General features: G+C 35.9%; 2 protein-coding genes across 7 annotated transcripts in view; one reads left to right on the plus strand and one right to left on the minus strand.

The window, feature by feature from the left end:
* Positions 1 to 3,912, plus strand: part of CCZ1 (CCZ1 homolog, vacuolar protein trafficking and biogenesis associated) — a 17,478-nt gene extending 13,566 nt beyond the window's left edge. The window contains exons 13-15 of one of the 2 annotated variants that reach the window (XM_084536538.1): positions 1,294 to 1,452; positions 2,562 to 2,689; positions 3,564 to 3,912. In XM_084536538.1, the coding sequence (XP_084392664.1) occupies positions 1,294 to 1,452; positions 2,562 to 2,689; positions 3,564 to 3,619 (343 nt within the window). In that variant the 3' untranslated portion in view covers positions 3,620 to 3,912. Of the gene's footprint in view, positions 1 to 1,293; positions 1,453 to 2,561; positions 3,521 to 3,563 lie in introns of those variants that run through there. The other variant, XM_084536537.1, reaches the window with a different exon arrangement.
* RSPH10B (radial spoke head 10 homolog B) overlaps positions 1 to 20,140 on the minus strand; it is a 26,461-nt gene extending 6,321 nt beyond the window's left edge. For 2 of the 5 annotated variants that reach the window (XM_084536534.1, XM_084536535.1), the window contains exons 1-21: positions 19,938 to 20,138; positions 19,005 to 19,313; positions 18,193 to 18,268; positions 17,856 to 17,924; positions 17,444 to 17,617; positions 16,881 to 16,966; positions 16,117 to 16,237; positions 15,089 to 15,265; positions 14,252 to 14,393; positions 13,649 to 13,770; positions 13,021 to 13,210; positions 12,156 to 12,267; positions 11,392 to 11,471; positions 11,137 to 11,285; positions 10,228 to 10,335; positions 9,163 to 9,339; positions 8,267 to 8,398; positions 7,041 to 7,092; positions 6,439 to 6,555; positions 5,101 to 5,293; positions 4,473 to 4,711 (exon numbers count right to left, since the gene is read on the minus strand). In XM_084536534.1, the coding sequence (XP_084392660.1) occupies positions 4,504 to 4,711; positions 5,101 to 5,293; positions 6,439 to 6,555; positions 7,041 to 7,092; positions 8,267 to 8,398; positions 9,163 to 9,339; positions 10,228 to 10,335; positions 11,137 to 11,285; positions 11,392 to 11,471; positions 12,156 to 12,267; positions 13,021 to 13,210; positions 13,649 to 13,770; positions 14,252 to 14,393; positions 15,089 to 15,265; positions 16,117 to 16,237; positions 16,881 to 16,966; positions 17,444 to 17,617; positions 17,856 to 17,924; positions 18,193 to 18,268; positions 19,005 to 19,237 (2,718 nt within the window). In that variant the 5' untranslated portion in view covers positions 19,238 to 19,313; positions 19,938 to 20,138 and the 3' untranslated portion in view covers positions 4,473 to 4,503. Of the gene's footprint in view, positions 1 to 4,472; positions 4,712 to 5,100; positions 5,294 to 6,438; positions 6,556 to 7,040; positions 7,093 to 8,266; positions 8,399 to 9,162; positions 9,340 to 10,227; positions 10,336 to 11,136; positions 11,286 to 11,391; positions 11,472 to 12,155; positions 12,268 to 13,020; positions 13,211 to 13,648; positions 13,771 to 14,251; positions 14,394 to 15,088; positions 15,266 to 16,116; positions 16,238 to 16,880; positions 16,967 to 17,443; positions 17,618 to 17,855; positions 17,925 to 18,192; positions 18,269 to 19,004; positions 19,806 to 19,937 lie in introns of those variants that run through there. The other 3 variants (XM_084536532.1, XM_084536536.1, XM_084536533.1) reach the window with 3 other exon arrangements.
* Positions 20,141 to 21,051: the final 911 nt, after the last annotated feature.

The raw sequence follows: 21,051 nt of genomic DNA on the forward strand, positions 1-21,051 counted from the left end.
TATTTTTGGAGTGGATTATTTTTGTTGTTACAATGCAAGCTTTAAAAAGTACTTTTATTCAGAAGTACTGCTTCTCGGTGTGGCCACGTATGGTAGACGAGGAAAAAATGATTTGTTTTTTTTCTATTTTGCAGAACCAAGGTAACAAAGGAAAAAAAAATGAAAAAGTATGCTAATGCTTTAGAAATTTTGAAACAAATCTCTTAAAACTATAGCTGATTCTCCATATAAAATGACTTATTTGTAGGTAAATTTGTTAATTGTGGAACCAAGAACTGCAGTCACATAAAACAAAAAATGAATTAAATCAAAGATAGGTGTGAGTCTTCATTTTTGTAGTGGTAGCATGCCAAATCAGCAGAATTGCAGGGTACAGAGTAGGATGCACTTGAAATTGTGCCAATCTACTAAATCATTAAACTTGGCTTTTTTTTTTTTTTCCCTGTCATCTGGGACTGGTTTTGGCTGCTTTAACCCTCTTAAAGTTTAATGCCACAGTGTCCTGAAAACATGATACAGTTTCTTGACACTAATGCGCTGGGGTGACAGAGACAAAGGGTATCTAGTTGTTTGCTAAGGTGACTGGTGTCATCACAGTATCTCCTTGATTCTGAATAATACATAGCCTGAAGTACCAATTGCTGTTGCCACTTTTTGACGATCTAAATTTGTTGTGGCTTAAACCAAAATTACAGCTCTAAGTGACAGATTTTGTATTACCTTAATAAAAGAGGAAATGGAGGAGGATAACTGAGGCAGGAGTTTGAAAATAGTCTTGGCTGGGCCACAGAAATGATGGTCGAAAACTAATTGCCTGGATGAAGGAAGAGTCATTCCTTTTGACTTAACAAATAAAGATGTGAGTGAAAGATTCCTAAGTAGTCAAGTTAAAGACCCATTTCCATTCAAAGCAGACTGAGCTGACACAGCAAGGAAACAAAATGGTGATGGAAGGAAAAAATAGTTTATTAGAAAGATCTGAACAAAATACTAATGGGATGTGGGACCAGGCCCTTAGACTCCACTGTGTCTATTTCTTAGCATCCTAAGAGAAGGAAAAACTGGTCTTGGAGGGTTTTTTTGTTATTGTTGTTTTTAATATTATTTAAGTATTGAAATTGTTTGATCTTGCTGCAAGTCTTAATGTACTTGGTTTCTGCAATGTGAAAGTAACTTCATGGTGTCTCAGTAAGTTTTACACTGCTTAGTTGATAAATGTTTTCTGTGAGTCTCGTGCTTATAGAACATGTTAGTATTTGCAAGTCACTTTTTTTTTTTTTTTAATCTTCCTAGGGCTGAGAAGGAGCCACAGTTTAAGTTTATCTATTTCAATCACATGAACCTTGCAGAGAAGAGTACTATTCACATGAGGAAAACACCCAGTGTATCACTTGCATCTGTACATCCTGACCTCATGAAGATTCTTGGTGACATCAACAGTGACTTCTCTAGGTAATGCTTAACTATTAAATAGTGTGTAACCCCTTCTGTGAAGTAGATTTTTCAAATGGGTGAAGCTTTCATGCCTTTTTGTTCATGGATGGCTTTCATAGCTCTATAAGGAATTGTGTAATGTGGGACATATTTACTATATTTACTACTTCTAACCAACACAAAATATTATGTCATACATAAATTTTTCTTGTCCTTTTAAAAAATAATTTAGAAGCCCTGGCCCTTTCTTTATCTAACAAAATATCTAATCTATGTGAAGCTTCAGAGTAACCATGATAAACTTAGAAAGGGCCTGAAGTGAAGTGCTTTTGCACTTAAATCCATCTAGTGTCATGATAAGTAGCATAAAGGACCAGGAAACCTGCTTCTGCCTGTTACATTAAACCCTCTGCTGGGGTTTAATAGCTGGCTGCTTTTAGGGTTTGGACAATGGATAAAACACAAGCCTTGCAGTTACTATAGTACTGCTCACAGGAAAGATAAGTGGCTTTTTGTAAAGGGTATCGTCTTATCTAATTCAAGGTTGGAGAGACCTTCCTAGAACTACAAAAACTCATAAAAATATGAAAATGTGGAATAATTGTGATGTCTATAGCTCTAACTAGAGACTAGCAATAGTCCCACTCTATATAAGGACAAGTTTTTCATTTTCAGTTGTAAGTCAGAATTTCATCATATTATGGAAGTACCAGGTTTAGTGACAGCCTTATATAATAGACTTAGTTGTTCAGCTTCGTTTGGTTCTATGTTTAACAACTTGATATGGGGTGAGGGTCTACTATCTCTATGTTCTGTAATCTGGTCACAGTGTAGCAAAACATAATGCTATGAAATATGTCCTTACTTCACGGACAGTGTTTTCTTCGAAGTGCAGGAGTGTTGACCAACAGACAAAGCAAGAATTGTGCCTCCAGATGAGTAAATCATTCTGTGTAGCTTATTTATGAAGTCTCGGAATGATTAATTATGTTGAAGTTAGTACTCTGTTAGTATCTCTTGATACTCCATGACAATTTATGATGTTATTATTAATAAATTAGTACAACTGAAAAATTGATGACTATCAACTTGCCACCACCTTCTTTACTTTTTGAAACCTCTTTCAGAGTTGACGAAGATGAGGAAATTATTGTGAAGGCAATGAGTGATTACTGGGTAGTTGGGAAAAAGTCTGACCAGCGAGAACTGTATGTTATTTTGAATCAAAAAAATGCAAATCTGATTGAAGTTAATGGTAAGGATTGGTTTTTATTACTTTTAAATACAGTTACTAGTGAAACGTATGCCCATGGAAAAGTAATAAAATCCATCTCATGCAAAATCTGAGAGGGAGGGATTGGTGATAGACCAGGTAAGTTTGTGTCAGGTTTTAGTCTGCTTTCTCTATCAGCTATGAAAAAAGAACAACATAAATATTCATGAGACATTCTTAAATTATTGAGTCATTATTCTTTGAAATAATAGAGGAGTACTTTGTGATATTTAGGAGTAATTAATGATGTGTATTACAGGTTGGAGATGAAAATATTTACATCTGATGTAACCTACCCAGGGATCACGGACATAAAACTTACTTATCCATCATGTCACTCCTGTCAGTGATCCTTCTGCCAGTATGAGTGTTTTTAAGAGCAAATCAGTCTTCAGTCTATGAGGGTGCATGAGCATTAAGATGCAATCTATTTTAAATAGATTGATTTTTCAAGAGAAAGGGCAGTTTGAGTATTATTTGCAGCAATTTGGGGGTTCATGGTTTTTATAAACAGGCAATGCTCTGATTTGGATGATAGGAAAGAATTAATATTTTTTCTATTACCTAAACTTAATAACCTAAATTTTAGAAAGAGGATCTGGTTGCACTTACCACTTATACTTCAGCTGCTAAACAATACAACTTACCTTTCAGACAGTCTGGAACTTCAGATTTAACTCAACTTTCTCTTACTGAAGACAAAATTTATTATTTCTACAAGGAAACTCCTACTTTTTTCTATTTGAATTAAATTATACTGTACTTGATGCTTGCCATGGCTTTTCTTGCATAGCTTCCTGTAAAATATACTGATTTCTAAAATTTGATTTTTTTTTTTTTTTTTTTTTTTTTACAGAAGAAGTGAAGAAACTTTGTGCAACACAATTTAATAATATTTTCTTCTTGGATTGATCTGCAAAGGGCTGATTTATTGAAGATGTCAATGTCAGACACTTGTTCAACATGAGAAGTTATTAGTCATATTATTGACTGGAATAATGACAATAGTAAAGCAATACTTGCTTTGTAAGAATCAAAATTTCTACTAAAATCTGTAAACTGATCATAAAATTTTTAGATTTTAAAAATGTTTATGTGCAAACTAATTAAAAACCAGTCTGAATTCATCTGTACCATTCCATTCTGATGTTATGTGAATATTTTACTGGAAAATAAAATTAATAATTGTTACACTTTTAAGGGCATCTTTTGGTTTCCCTGTGTTGATTTGTAGAAAATTAACAGAAAGTCATGCTGTGATGTGGAATTAGACTGGTTACACAAAACCTCAAAAAAGGTGCTAGAAAATTATTTGTTCTAAGTTCAACTGTTTTTAAAGCTTCTACTTCATCCCGATTCACCTTTTCTGTTGTCAAATTCTTACTTAAACATAGGTCTACTCCAGACTGGACCACAAAAATACTTGCTTATATGAAGCATTTCAATCAAATAGGCAATGATTTAAGGAGAAACCATGTACTTAGGGCATACACTCATGATATGGAATATCAATTCTATACCCGCTTAGCAATGATAGAATGTTTAGTTAATCATCAAATACTGACTTTTGGAATGGTTTTCTTTAAGCAAAGGGTTACACACCTAACTAACATATTCGTTTTCCCAAAGCCCTTCATTTAAAGCAGCTCACCATGAAGTTTAATTTCCCTGTGAAAATGTGCCATGCAGTTTTATCTCACTTGTGTTTTAAATGCTACTGCAGGTGTTTCTTGGTGTGTTTGTTTTTTCTTCAAAGAATACTTACATACTTGAAGCTTCAGGCCTCATCAGAAGATTTACTTCTTCTTTCTCTTTGCACCTGCAGGCACCTTGGTAACAACAGGGGGTGGTACAACGGATGCCTCTTCCTTTGGAGGAGGTACTAACTGTGCACCAGGCTCCTCTAACTCCTTATTAGCTGTATTCTTGGACTCAGAAGATTCTTTTTCAACTGTGGACTCTTCCTGCCTTTTTGCCTCTTCTGCTTCTCTTTCAGCAATAAGCCTGAGTGAACAGTTTCAATTTATGTACTGCAGATTTATACTGGCCAAGCAACTACACCTATATTCACATTATAAGCCATCATACTGTAGAGAAGCAGAAAGTCCAGCTAGTTAATCCTTCAAGTCCAATTTACAGTATTCAAAAATACATTTGACTTGGCTGCCTTTATGCAGAGCAGAACTAGGAAAGATTGTTCTGTAACCTAAAGGGAGCCTGCATTCGTTATTCCTGACAGTAACAGAAGTTACATTCTATACGTTGCTTACTACATTTAGATTAGCATACTGTAACTGGGGAAAAAATATACTACTGTATTACAGTGGATTTCCTATTTTCAATAATTTTGCTAATAGAAGACAAAATATTTTGAGATAAGATCCCATACGTACTTTGCCAGCTCCTCATCCTTCATCTTTCTCAGCTCAGCTAACTCAGCATCCTGTATTCGATTTTCTTTTATTTTTTCCCTCAGTGCTTTTTCATGATGGTAGGCAGGAAAGAAGTTTTTTATAAAGAAGATTTGCACCTGATACATCCACTGACCAAATTCCTCGTCTTTTCCAGTTTTGGCTTCTAGTTTATCTGCAACATACAAATTAAACACGTTTATTTAACAGAATATTTATATTTCAAATGCCTGTTGGACTACAATATTTCAGATCTGCTACCCTGCAACAGAAAAGTCTAGCTGCACTGATCATTACGCTCCTCACCTCTTCATATCTGAGCAATACACGCTTGTTTCTGCATGGTATAAAAGATGACAACTCAGAAACTGAGAACTGATACATGTGAAAGGGGATAGCCCTTTTGCAGGTCTTCAGACTCATCTCTGGGAGTGGCATCAGAAGAATATAAAAATTCCCTTTAACCTTATGACAGATGTCTTAATTATGCAGTAAGCTGACAACATTTAAGTGCCCATGACTCCCATACATGGGGGAATGGAGGGATTAGCATGCCTCTCTGAAAGAACAGAACTGCATCCAATTGCTGTGGCTATCAAAAAGTAGGCTAGGTTACATCTGCTTGTTCTTTAAGAAACACAGTTTTTTCAGCTCTAACTTTTCAGTCAGATTTCAGTGAAAGATATAATGGACTGCTTAAAAAAAAAAACCTGCCTCCTATGTTATTGCATTTGAGTTCTTTACCTATGTAACAAGTTAACAAAAGAACAACCCTAATGAGACCTGCTTGCCAGCCAGAAGGGTGATGTTATAAAAAGGTGAGTAACAAGAAAGTTAGTAGGCTTTATATGAAAATGCTCTTAGCAGTTTTTCTTCTGCGTGAATGCTGGACTGTCATAACACAAAACATTTTAACCCAGATAATGGTGGCATGCCATTCCTGAATATACAATAATAATTCTTTTAATAAGTAAAAGATGCAAGAAATAGCCATAATATATTTTATTTATCCAAGATTGAGCTTCCCATACAGTAAATAAAAACTAAAATTTACAGTTGCCCTACAGATAAGATGTGGCATTTTAAAATTGTGGAAATAATATTTAAGTTTTTTACTTTAAATTCTCAATTAAGTTACACTTCCTTTAAAATAACTCTCTTAAATTTTTTCTTCAAAAAATTTCCTCCAGAATTAATGTTCATTTACTGCCCTCTTGTGACAAGCTGAAATCTGCATATACAAATAATATTTCACAACTGAGGAGCTGTGAGGGGTGTGTGTGTGTGCATGTTCATCTTAAGACAGTAGGATTGCTTTACCTGTCAGTTCCACTGCTGGAAAGAGATCTTGTCCTTTGTCTGTATCCCAGCTGGACAACGAACAAACAGCTTTGACTTCTCCATGACTTGTGTGGAATGGGAGGACAGGATCTGGTACTGCAAACATAGAAAAAATAAAATGACTCAATCTGCAATTCTCTGTATTAAATATTTGTTTTGATCTTCAGCAAAAACAAATACAGATCATCATCAACCTTCAGGCTTGTTTAGTGGTCGAAACACTTCCGTACCAATTAAAGGATTGTTTATAATGAATACACAGTGCAGAGTTCAATCTCCTGCTTCCATACACAAGAGTGGGACAGACCAGTAAGAATTTAACTTTAAAAAAGCCTCTGAGGATTTCTTGTTTTGTTTTGTTTTAAAAAGCACAGAACAGATTCAAACTTGCCCAGCTAACTGAGCATAACATGTTTTGGAAGCTAAACATGGAGAGGTAAACCTTGTCATAATTACAGAACTGAATGCCACTACCCTCCATAATTACAATACATCCAAGTGTTTCAACAATTAACTACTGTTTTAATCGTCTTTAAATTTGTAGCTGCCTATAGATGCTTGTGGTTAACTACAGTACTCACCCATTAGAAATTCTTGCAGAGACTGCCCTCTGTCTTCACTGGGTCTCAGTGGCTGGCAAGAAGTTTTAAATTCAGTTACTAAATGCTTTGTCTTGTGTTCAAAAAAAATATTGAAATTATATTGTCCATTTGGATCATGCAAATATCTACCCCCAAAGCACTCTCCTAACCAAATACATTCTTCAATTATGCCTATTTCAAAACATTTAACTTACAATAGTGTTTCACACATTCAAATATTAGCAAAACAGTCACAACACTTTGCTTTGACAATGGCCGGGGAATTAGGATTATCCTATTTCAGAGTAAGGGAAAGACACAAGTACAGAGAACAAAAGCTCCTGCTCTTAGACATGCACCTCTGTTCTTATATACATTGTGCTACATTCTATTAGTCATCTATTTCTGGCTATAGGAATATACTACAGGAACTACATTCAGTGAAAAGAGAAGACCATTATTTAAAAGTGTATCTGAGAAGGATCCTTTGAAATCTTCCCTGCTGTAATCACAAGCTTTTACTGTATCCCAATGATACCACTCTTCAGACAAGTGAAAGCAAAAGTCTCACGATAGCTCAGGTCAAACATGGTTCCATTTTCAAAGTGTTGGTATATTTTATTTCATTGTAAGTCAGGAATTTTTTAAATTCTCTGACTAATCCTTAGTATCTTACCCTAGAATCTCAGACATTAAACAGAACATTTTTGTTCTTGGAACATTAAGAATCTCACCATAATCATATTCAGTTATCTTTACTTCACTATCTGATTCTACCCACGGTTAAAAGAATACAGCCTCAGTGGGTGCAAAACTGTAAAGGTGGTGATATTGAAAAAACTGCCAGAAGAAATCTGAGAAGTGTTTTTTGGAAGTATGTTACAGTTACTTTCTCCAGTGCTACTAAATCTCTTTGCCCACTTCTCACCCTCTAACTCCCCACCATGGTAATACAGATAACACACGTCGCTTTATTCACCACTGGCTTCTGCTTTAGTTTATGTAGAAAATACCAACGAATATCCTAAATAAAAATAGCTAAGAGTATGTGTAGGAACAAATGCTTTGTTAGCAGTAGAAATATCCCACTTGTATGCATTCAAGCAAAGGAACACATTTTAATATTAGGTGAAATTCTTGCCCCTTTCAAAACATGTAACTACCTTGGCTTCTCTATCACCCATGAATGGCAAACCCTCAACTTTCAGTATAGGCTTTTTATGTACCTCATGCTTCTTTATGTCATCTTGTGATATGACACTTTTGCTTGAAGACAACCATGAGGAACTGTTGAACTCAACTGCCTCAGAAATGTCATCGTTTATGTCTGTACCCATTATGCTTCTGCTGTAAGCGTACTAGTAAAAAGTGAACAAGATATTCAATACATTTTAAATGAAGATTTTTCTATTAGTCTGTGAAAATTAGCTAGTTTAATTGGCCTGTTTCACTGTGCTACTGCATGACTACTTGCAGTAATGCAAGGTAATAACATTACACAGGAGAGCAAAAAATGGACAGAGAATGGGAAAAGGTGATGTTCAGCAGCACTACGTACTTAGAGACTGAATTCAGTTTCTGAATTCTCTGCAATTTAATAGAAAATATTTTAATCTTGTGCATAACTCATAATAAGTCTTGCTTTCAATTACCCTGTGTCCCTAAATTACATGAGTGTCATAGGCAGCATCTTACAACCTACAGAATCCTTACTCAAAAGATTAGCAAAAAGAGGAGTACAGCATAACCTCTGGGAATGCGCAGGTCCTGTCATGTCCAATAGCTTCAAGGCCATTCTTACATAGCAATTTTAGACATCCCACTTAGAGCAGGAGAGGCATGTCCTCCACCAGTCAACCCACTTATCAATTCCCCTTTGAACACTGGAAAACTTGAAAGTATTTTACGTGTATTTATAATTACCTATGAAAATGTGCAAGCCTCTTTATACTGTCTATACTGATAATGCAATCTAAGGTACCAACAAACAGAAAAAGCAGAAGAATCCAATAAAATGAGTGTTTATGCAAAAAGAGGAATTTGGTTTCTATGTTCAGGCTTTGCAGGGCCTGACTTTGCCTTCTAAGTGGACATACATTTATCAGGTCTGTATTAACTTTACCTGGGAGAGAGAATATTCTGGACACAGAGAAACATTTGTGGTTTTCTTGGAGAAAACCTCAACTCTGGAGTTACTTTTCTTCTGATTATCACGATCTACCTGCTCTTTAATCACATCATTGGTAACATACACCAGCGCACAATCGAGAAGAGCTTCAACAAATTCAAGAAAAACCAACTAGAGTAAAACAAAATACAGTTATTAATTCATTAATTTTCACAAATCCTTTCATCACAGATAAATGTGTCTGAGCAAACAAAGAACTCAAAAACTGATTGTTCACAAAGCATCGCCTGCTTCATGTATCTACTCAAACATCCCTTCTTTTGAAGAAAAAAATGAAAATTAAATTGAAAAATTCAGTCAGTAATATACTGTCTTATGCCTTATACAAATCTCATTAAAATAAAATACTGAATAGATTTTTGCTGTATCTGGAGCTACAAGAAATTTCTCCCTGAGCAATAACATAAAATTATTGGCATTACTTAAAATGTTTAATTGTACATGATGCTTCCAGAGAGACCAAGAATGGATGTATAATGAATCCTTTATTAATGCTTATACACTGTACTCTCACTTTATCAAATACTGTTTAAAATCATATTCAAATCATATTCAGTCTTATTCAATTATGTCATTTACAATAGATTCTCACTGGATAAGAGCTAGTTCTTTAAGGGTGAAGGCCCTCTATGGCATCCCAGCTCATAGCTCAAGAGTCATCTACCATTCCTCAGTGGATAGTGACTCTTGGTGACACCTCATGCATCACTAACCAAGTATTTCGCCCTCTGTGTTACAATACTTTTACGGTGTTATCTCTGTGATCAGTGCACAGGTATGCTGAGACTATACCAAAGGCAATATAATAAGCAAAACATGGAGTTACTTGAGCTGTATTAGAAGATACAGGCACAAAACAACAGAAGATAAAAATATTACAAATTTTGTGCTCATTTTTTGTCATAATAAATTACATTTTCTTCCCATTCTGGCAGAAGGGAAACTGTTTGCAACATTTTCTAAAATTAATTTTAATTGTTCCTGTAGCAACGAACATACCTCCTGCTCCAGGTTGATACTACTGCTGTCATGTAGAGATGGACCATCTTTGACGAGTATTTCCACAAGTCTTGAAGCAGTTAACTGTTTGCTGAGAAGTTTAAAATCCTGTGTAAGATTAAATATTACATGTTAACAGCACTTAAGGCATTCCCATATGAACCTAATCCAATTCCCCTTAAAGCCTGTATCGAAATTTCCATTGGTTTCAAATGATACTTCCACAACACAAATAATGATTGATTGAAATTCTGGATCAACAGAAGTCAACAGTAATTTTTCTGGGAATTCAAAAAAACAGTGTTAAGAACTTGAGAAAGCTCAAAAATAAGAATATTTAACATTACAATTTTACCATCTGATAGTTTTAATTAGAAAATTTCAAGGAAAAGAAAAAAGGCTTGGATTTAAACAGTGAAAGGGACTCAAAACACAGTTATATCAATGGAAATTGTTCCATAGCTTCAGTGCAATCTATGTCTGTCCCTGGATTCCTGAATTTTAGTAAAGAATCTCATGACCACGATGCAGTAAATTAAATTAGTACCTTATTAAAATTCCTTATTTTGTTATTTCAAAAGTTCCCAATTTTTGAGTTCTAACAGTATTACATTTCAGCATATATGTTTTATGGGAGGAAAATGAAAAAACAGCAAAAACATTTATATTCCCTCAAAACATATGTCTAAGATTTGATTATTTGAAATAATCAAGTAAGAAATCAGAAGGCAATCCTGTGAAGGGAACATAAATTTCCATGTAACAACTGTAACATCTGTTGGACAGTTTGTACAAACAGCAATACTCATATTTTTTCAACTGTGCAGAAGTCACAGGGAGAATTTTTTAAATGCTTATAAAAACTGAAAAAAGTGCACCTAATCACACAAAATAACAAAAATAGGTTACATTCAGCATCCAAAGGAACTGCCTCATTTTCATTGTGGGTTCAAATGGAGATTTAGTATTTGGTCTACAAAAAGTTCTGTGTATTTCCCAGCATTTGTCTATGTAGCTCAGGACAAAAACCGTACGACGCTGTTCAGAAAACAAGATACCTGTAAAAATGAATTGGGAAAAAACAACAGTTACCAGAAAATTGTGATGTATGTAATATTAAATGAATTTTACACAGTACAGAAGAATATCCAAAATATTACTTACCCTGGATATGACATGCAGTGGGAATAACATTCCTAGACACCATTTCTACAAAACACTTACTCAGATAAGGACCTTTGTCCCTACAGGCGAAAACAAAAATTACATTTTTTCCTTTGCACAGAATGTAAAATTAAAGTTTTTTTTTTTTATTATTATGTTTTTAAAAAAAGTACATTTATCCTGTAAAAGTTTTACAACAGATTTTTCTTGGACACTCTTCAGTGAATTTCAGGACTCTTGGTAGAAGTCCTTCCCAAAACCATCTTGAATTATGACTCCCTCATATAGAACCAAGGAGAGAAGATTCACATTTATTTCTGTTCAATATGAAAATGTCATTTAATTAATGCAAAAAACATTAAGTAGAAATTTCAAAAACACACTCATGTCGTAGGATCAAAAGCCCACTGAAATTCTACAGTCTACCTTGCACTTCAGAAATATTTGCTACAATTTATATAGACTAGTTTAAAAAAAAAAAAAAAAAAGAAAAGAAAGCATTTCACCCATACAACCACCTCCAAAAGCACTAATATTTGGTTTCTGCAATACCACAGCTAGTACTACTTCGTTAATAGTTCCAGTATTGGTTACCGGGATATTTTTCCCAGTATCAGAACAGGCAACAGAAAGAATGAATAATCAAGAGTGCAAAGGCAAGCCTGCGTCCTGGGAAAAGCAGAATGAAATGAGAGGAAGAAGTCCTTGTCTGGGAAGAATCAAACATTATGCTGAAATAAATTTCACTGAAAGGTGAAACTTACTTGTGCTCCTTATGATAGATATGAAATGCTAGATGAATAAGGCGAGATAAAAACGTTCTGAAGAGTAAAGTCTCATATGGAGAATGTATCTCCTCAAGTGGTGTTTTATCACCTAAAAAAAAAATTGAAAAAATAACATCTATTGCTATCATGTACATTCAAATGCTTTATAACTGTATTGAGCTTATAGCTTTCTTATCCTCTCCGTCTCTACCTATCGCAGTGAAACAACACTCCTGGAAGAATCAGACAAGACACAGCATCACTTCCAAATAAGCAGGGCAAGGGAGCACAGTCCACCTATATCTATACCTTATCATTTCTCTTTCTAAAAATTCATCCCCTCAGCATATGCAAATAGAAGGGGAAGTGAAGTTGGAGTTAATCCCTTCACACACTGGGGACACTGCAGTGTGTCTTTATAACAAAGGCACAGTCTGGGTCTAAATGGAGCTGACTCATAAACTGACTCTATGGAAGAAAAAAAAAAAAAACAACAAAAAACTACATGCAAACTTGAGATAAGAGCACTTAACAAAAATATGAAAGATTTTTGTCTTCTACCAGTTCTTCTCAGACTTCTTAAAGTTATGTGTAACTGTAGCAACAAGACCAGGGGTGAAAACATTTTTATACAGATGTCTGTCTCCATAGAACAACTTTTAAGTGGTATTTTAATTTTGCATTTCTCCCACCTAAGTACCTGAAGTGCTTGTAAAACTGCTAATACATTCACTGAAAATTCACAAGCACAGAGGAACTTCCTTTGCGCCACTTACCTATGAGTAGAGCCTGCCACTCCCACTCTCCATAGCTTACTATTAAAATACCTAGATTCTGTATCCTAATCAACGGAAATACAAACCACTCAATATTCGATCCATTTCAGCGAGAGTTATGTTGGAGTGATGAAGCTGGCAGTCCTTCAGAAATCTCCAAAACTGGAGCCTAGTCATAAGGAAGGTGTTGTCATGAGCATCGTCACAGCCTAAGCTGCTGTAGAAACTGTAAATTCTTCTCAGTTCTGTAATATGTCTCAACACAGCAAATTCTACCTAAATAAAGCAGGGTATGTTTTCAGAACAGTCTCACAGAAAGAAGGAAGCAGCTCACATGGAGCATGTAATGCTTCTGATCTTCTAAATTCCTGGCTAAGGGCTCAGCAGAGCATTATTCAAATGAAGTTAAAATGCATATTTTTTGGTGACTGATAAAAATAAATTTGTCTCTGTCTGCTAGCAGACAATCCTCCCAGTAACTGCAAGTAGTTGCTGAGTGCCCTTAAGAATGCTAACGTATTTTTTATTGTTTTCTAGTAGCTGCTCGGTAAGAGTCAATACAGTGCATTCATTATTTGTGCTTTTCTTTTTTCACAGCCTTCAGATTTTTGAAAAATTATTGAAAGAAAAGAATTAGGCTAATATATGTCAACTAGAAATAACATGAATCTCACTGTAGAAAAAAAATGGAAATACTAGATAGTAGGCTCTTACTTGTTTCATTTCTTCCTGTCTCTCTTCCCCTGGCAACAAGTCAAGTAGTGAAGATATATCTAATTCAATATCTGATCCCAGAGTAGAAGGATTTTCTGAGTTGTTAATGATTTCAATGGTTTCTAACATACAAGTAAATAAATCAGAAACAAAATGAAATTAAATACACACAAGTAAAAGAAACTGTACATTATTCCCTCTTGTTTTACTGACTTCAGAGAAAAGCAGACTCCTTTACGGTGAACAGTACATATTTCATAATCAACAGCATAACCATTAAAGTATATTTTTTTTCAAATCCAACCACTAACAAAGAAAAGGCAGATATTAAATTTGCTATGAAACTTCTAAACAGTGTTCCAAAACCATAAGAAGATGCAGTGTGGATGTGTCACTGTCACACACTAGAAACGAGAATAGGAGCAAAAGAATATTAAAATAACTTTTAAATTAAAGCAAAAAGTATTAAAATAATGTCTGTCTTCATCAAAGTTCTTCAAAGAAATAGGTCTGGCTCTTGAATTAGTATGAACAGCTTCACATTATAGAAGAAAGAGCAACAAGATCTGAATTGGGTAGAATTCGTGTTCTTAAGTTACTTACCAGTGCCAAAATGACTTCCTGTGCAAATGGCATTCAACTCTTGTGCATTCATTTCACCCACTTGAAAAGCAGGATATCCTACCATATTATCATCTATAAACTCTCCTTCATAAACATTCCCATTCTTGAAAACAAACTTGCCCTACAGACAGATGTAATTGATTAATTTTCTTATGTAATCGAAGACCGGGGAAAAAATAACACTAATGCTCTCAATTAAACCTCCTTTTAAACAATCTTGGTTATACAGCATTATACAAGATAAAATGAAGCACAAGAATTTTTCATACCCTCTTTTATAAAGTATTTTGTCATCTGTTAATTAAAGTACACTGATGAAATGAAGAATTGCCAACATATCCTTTTTATTTTGTAATGTATTTTGAAAAAACACCCCCCACACAGACCCATATAGAAAGACTGAAGTCAATGTGCCCATGGTTGAGTAGTTTTTTGTTTGTTTGTTTTTAACAATCTGCTAAAGTGAGAACATCTCTGTGCAAGGATAGCTTGAAATCCATTAGCTCATAAATAAAAGCACTGACCAACTGCTGCAAAAATCGAGATGCACAAATTGAATTTAAAGTCTCCACAGTGAAATATATTTCATTATACACATAACACACACCTAACTATAGAGTCAGACCAGTGGCCCAGCAAGGTCCCTTAAAGGCTCCTACTGCTCTCCGTGGACTCTGTCCTTTATGTTAGGATTCCATCCACAATGCAAATTTAATGTAGTTTTTGGTACAGAAATCTCGAGATCCACTATACAAGATCAGAATAGACTCATCTGGTGTTTTCTCTTGCTTTGTCTCATTACTTGTCAATACACACCTTGCCATGCTTCTTATTACAAACCCATTCACCATTGTACACTGCTCCACTGGCATAGATGAACCTCCCACGTCCATGTCGTTCCCCATTTACAAAATTCCCTATGTATTTATTTTTGAAAGGGTACTGAGATGCAGGCATTCTCTTCAGAAACCATATGTGGGTGCCATATCCATGCTGGAAAAAAATCACATGGTTAAAAAAGTCTCCAGAAGAGCTACTTCTGTTACCTGTCCTATTATAAAGGATGACCACCTAGGTAGGCATCTCTACGAGTTGCTACTGGTAAATCTCACAAATAAACGCACACAGTGAATAGCTGTCGTACTTCAAACCATACATAGAACTATGTTCTACAAATGTGCGTGGGAAAAGCATTCAGAGGATATACTGAATGAACATATACTTAAGCAGACTTTACCAACAGGACTCCTAAAAACATCCTTCCTATCTGAATCCTTTCAACTGTAATGCTGAACAGCCAGGTGAGGAACAGCATGCCACACAGCGCCGTGATGTTCCAGAAGCTGGACTCCTTGAAACTTTTATGCAGAGTAAAAAGACAGAGGAAGTGGCTCCTGTTCTTTTTCCAATAGAAAAATATATAGAAGAAACAGAAAATGCCAGAAATCTCCTTATATCATAAAATTTTTACAAGAGGGAGCAGTGAAGTCTCATATTTTACAGATGACACAAGTAAACTGTCACATACAGTCATGGCCAAAGTCTTATCTCACGCTAAGTACAGCCACAAAAATTTAATTTTTCTAATGTGAAATAAGATTCTTAATAATCAAAAAAAATTTTTCAAAATTAAATTATGATTTTGTAAGATTAAGTCAAAAGCCGTTAAAATTGGGAATATTCCAAACATGAGAATTAATTTACAACAAACATCATATTTCCTCCATTTCAACTAGCAACATCATACCATGCTCTTTTGATCTTGCACAAAACTCCCTATCTAGTTTGAACAGAGCAAAGGATAGATGTTCAACTAAAGAGGTTGCTGGGGAAGAAATCAATACCTGTATGCCATACACCCACTGTCCAATATACTCTTGATTATCTGTCAACCACCTCATTCTTCCTCCTCCATGACGTACATTTTTCTCCCACTGACCTTCATAGGTATTGCCAGACTTATAGCTGCAAAAAGAAAAAAATGTTAAGATTTCACACTGAATTCTCAGTGGGTCTTATGGAAGCAGTTTATGAAAAGCCTCAATGCTAATAAATTTAGCATGTCTTAATGTCAAATATTAGTGTTAGTTTGTAAGCTGGCTCACTGTGACATGGATACACAGGTTTGACTATACTCACTCTTTACCAAATTTTAATTAATAAACCATTGTAAAAAAATATTAACCAGATCTTTTTTTCTCCAAAGAGTCTTTGCCATAACTAATAAAAATATTATTTTATATGAAACTAGAGCAAATAATTCATTTATTCATGAAAGCACCTCTATGTGTTCAGATCAATTTAGTTCCTTTGTTTTGAAATGTTGATTTGTGGTTTACTAAAGCTGATTCAAGATAATTTAATCTTTATAGTTTATCGTTTCGACAATAACCAGGACAAGTATAAATACATTAACATAAAAATATAACTCATAGAGAAGGTCTACGTTATTACTGTCAATCACTTAGTACAGTTATTTTTTCCACTGCAGGAAGTACATACTACTATGAAATGGCAGCACTTGCACTTGCTTTAAATAATAGGAAAAAACATATGAAAATACATGCAAAATAAATAATATGAAGAACAGAAGCGTTATCATCTTTACCATCTCATTCCCCATCCTTCTTTGACGTTATTTACCCAGTCACCTGAATACCAAGAGGTGTGCTCCCGATCATAAAAAACGGTACCCTGAAAGAAACAGTACCATCAATTTAAATCAATACCTAAGTATTCATCTACACTTAGAAAACATCACTTGGTCTGTCTAACACAGATGGGAGGTGGGTTCACTTTATCCTTTGTGGAAAGTGGTAACGCACTGCTGATAGAATGTGGCTATGGATACAGTCATCAATTTTGGCTTTGTCATCATATAATTGGAGCAGCGTTAAGGACTAACAGAACACACAACAGACCAATTACTCTTTTGGCAGACTACTCATCCTTTCTACTACAAACAAGAGTCCAACGCAGTTGTTTTAATTATTATTCACAACCTCAGAAAAGGTTCTGGGAAAAAAAAAAAAAAAAAAAAAAAGGAATCTCTATGTAGGATAAGACCATGCAATGACACAAAACATTTTTAGGAAATTCCTGCACAAGAGTGGATTATGTTCTAGAAAGTACACACTCAAAACTATGCTCTCATTTGGTGTTTTTATTTACCTTTCCATGTCTTTTGCCTTTATACCAGTAACCAATATAAGAAACTGGATGGGTACTGCTCCTGAAAAAGCCAAATCCATGCCTAAGTCCATTCTCAATCGATCCTTCATAATAGCTGCCATCACTCCATGTATAGCATCCATTAAACATCTGCACATTCTTAACAAATGTTCCCTAAAAGATTAAATTACAATATTTAAAAAACTAAGACATTTGACTCACTATTCCTCCTTAACGCAAGGAAGATATAACCAACTCTGAGGACTCAGATTTATGGCTGAAATCGCTACCACAGTTCTGCAGTTGCAACCTGTATTGTACCAATTACTGCAATGTAAGTAACTACTTCCCTCAAATTTACACATCTAATCGGCTGTAACAGTGTTCAGTCACAAGGTATAATGCACTTTACCTCATACTTCACTCCATCAGCCCATGTGTAAGTCCCTTGTCCATGCATAAATCCTTCAGAAAACATGCCCTTTAAAAAGAAAGAACAGTACTGTTTGCAAATTTATTCCAACCACAACTGAAGCTTACAGTGATTATAAAATTTCATAATAATAGCATATTAAATTATCTCCAACTACCAGCTGCCAATGAAGCTTTAATGCCAGAAACCAACAGAGCTTTCGATGCTTACACATTTTAAGCACTCAACCTCCACCTACATTAAGAGGAACGTCCTGTTTGATCTAGAAAAATAAGTTGATCCATCACTACTATTTTTAATTAATTTATACACTCACCTTATATGTGTTTCCTCCCTCAAAATATGCAACACCTTCACCCTCATACAATCCATGGACTTTTTCACCTTCATAGCTACAAGGAAAACAAATTAAAGATGAACATTTCAAGTCACCAATACACCTAAATTATGGCAGACATACAATAAATGACTTCTGTTTTACCATGGTTTGAACACAGGTCAGTTATTGTATCTTGTGTAGAAAATAGAGCTACAAAATTCCCAATTTTCATAATCCTCCCTGTAGTATTTGACACAGTTACCACGTTGCCACAGACCCAATTTATTTTCAATTAAAAAATAAATAAAATCATACTGGTAGCATTTATTAGCTTATAACCAGGCAACTTGGTGAGTATGTGAAACATTACATACAGTTCCCTTGAACTACAAAAGTATTTGTTATACAATGGCATTCATCTGTCTCCCTCAGTTCAGGATATTTGTAAAGGGTATGAACAGTCCTACACATTAAAAGGCAGCAACAACTGAAAATTAATGATGTGGGTAAATTTTTTCTACATGTTGATATATTTAGACTAAACTTCACCACATCTAAACAAAGGTTAAAGAATTAGACTTGTGGCAAGCAGCGAGTGCCAGCAACACTCTAGGATCCAGGAAGGCAGTAGAATTTCTATGTGTATCACTTTTATAGGGTGTCAAGGCTACTAGATCTGAATAACCTCATTTGCTGCCTCAAATCACGGATTTGATCCATATTTGTATGACAAAAATATGTATCACTGTACACCACAGATGCTTAAATGAGAATTCTCAATTTAACTGATATATCTGTAACAACCATACCTTTTTACAATAAGATGAGTAAGAACAGGCTCATCATAGTATTGAGGAATATTTTGGACTGGATGTTCTTCTACCTCCTCTGGACCTTTATCTGATACTGCTGCGCTTGTCTGTGCTTCCTGTAAATCTGTTAGCTTTATTGAACCACTCTCAGTTCTGGCACCTTGTTCAGCAATAGAAGGACGTACAGACCTTTCTGACTTCTTGACATCTTTCTTCTTATCCTTTGCCATAACTACTGAATTGCCTCAACATCTATTATCCTCCCAAATATCTACTGTCTTCTTACGTGAAGATTTTTGCCCATATCTGATGCAAAAACAAACAAAAGCAACACAGATAATTACATGAAAAAATTATCTTTCCTTAAATATATACATACATTCATACAGGTATTTAAAATCAGTGCTGTAAGAGTAATTCCTCAAAGAAGTGTTTTCAGCATGTGGCAGTCAGACTGCAGGGTTAACCAGAACCAACGTCTGCCTGTATGAAATCCATCAAATACTGACAAAACACTATCGTCAGTAGACCAATTTTTGCTATGCAGAGAGGTGTCCATCTTTACTAGGGGAGTTTTAGGGTCTAGATTTAATCGTGTAGAAGAGTTGAACACCTTTTCTTTTAAGAGGACAGTTTAGTGGGCTTCTTTAAAGTTACAGTTGCAAGAGTATTTTGGATTTTAACGTGTTTTTGTTGAACTGCAGACAACCACAACATACAAAACCCATTACAGCTTAAGAAAAAAGAGGCTATTTTGCTAGTTGTTACTCGAATGCTTTGGGACAGCTTCCCCAGCCACTATGACAAAAAAAAATCCCACTCCTCTTTTCACAGACGGGCCACCGCTGCTCTGTAATACAAGAATCAACGCCGCATTTTGCAGCGGCGGGAACCGCCAGAGCCAGCCTCAAGCACCCGCCATGTTCTCACCACAGCCCGGCTCCAGCAGGCGCCTGAGCCCCGCAGGCACTACCACAGCAATTGGCGCCCAGGCTGCGCGGAAGACCCGAGCGGGCGCCAAATGGCGGCCGGCTGCAGCCCCCGGAGCGCGGGCAGAGCCGCAGGGCCCCCCGGGCCGCCGCCGCCTCACGGCCGCCGCCCGCTCCCGCGCAGCCGCCCCTTGGCCGGGGCTGCAGTAGCCTTAGCAACTGCAGCGCCCAGTCCGGCCAGGCCCCGCCGCCGCCCGAGGAAAAGCCTAGAGTGGGCCCGGCCCGTGCCGCCCTCAGGGGAGCGGCCGCCCCCTTGTCCGGGGCTGAGGGGAGCCCGGCTTCGTGCTCGCTGGAGGGCCGGAGGAGGTTGTTTCTGCCTTACGCGGGCCGCGTAACCGTTTTACCTTGGGTTTATTTTACTTTGTGAAATCATGGATTCAAACTGCCTGTTAGCAGATGTTGAACTCGTTCCACAGAGACTGTATTTATGGTACTTGGCACATTCACACTCAAACGTAAGCCAGCTACAGACGCTTGGATGTGGTTTCCGTGTGTGCCCATCAAAGCCACAAAGCTGGGAGAAGCAGCAGATGTGAACCTGCACGAGGACAGCTCCACCATCACAGCCACAGTGCTCCATAAAAAAAGAGCAGTCAAAAAAAAAAAAAAAAAAAAAAAAAAAAAAAAAAAAATCCCCTAGGTCAAATCTTAGTCCTACAGAAGTCACAGACCTTTTTAGTTGTTTTTTTAATGACAATTTTCTAACTACTGTGATTCACATAAGAGAGAATTTTGTTCTGACATGCAATACTCCCTCTCCCCAGTACCTGGTGAAACAGCTTTATGTGTGTTCATTCTCTGAAAAACAAGCACTGTTCTTGAAAAAAAGTGTTTGAGATATGAATGGGAACAATACTAATTAAAAGTAAATATGCTGGATAAGTTATTCTTTTTGAACATTAACCAGTGATGTCAGTAAGTTAATTGTTAAATGCAAAATTAATGCTTGAAGTAATTATCAAATGAAAACCAGCTTTAGTGTAAGTAAAAAACAATTGTATTTCATTTGCAGATCATTTACATTTTCTTGAAATTATCTGTTTGTACATCCTGTA

Source organism: Aythya ferina, assembly GCF_964211825.1.
Source record: "Aythya ferina genome assembly, chromosome: 15".
Taxonomy (NCBI): Eukaryota; Metazoa; Chordata; class Aves; order Anseriformes; family Anatidae; genus Aythya; species Aythya ferina.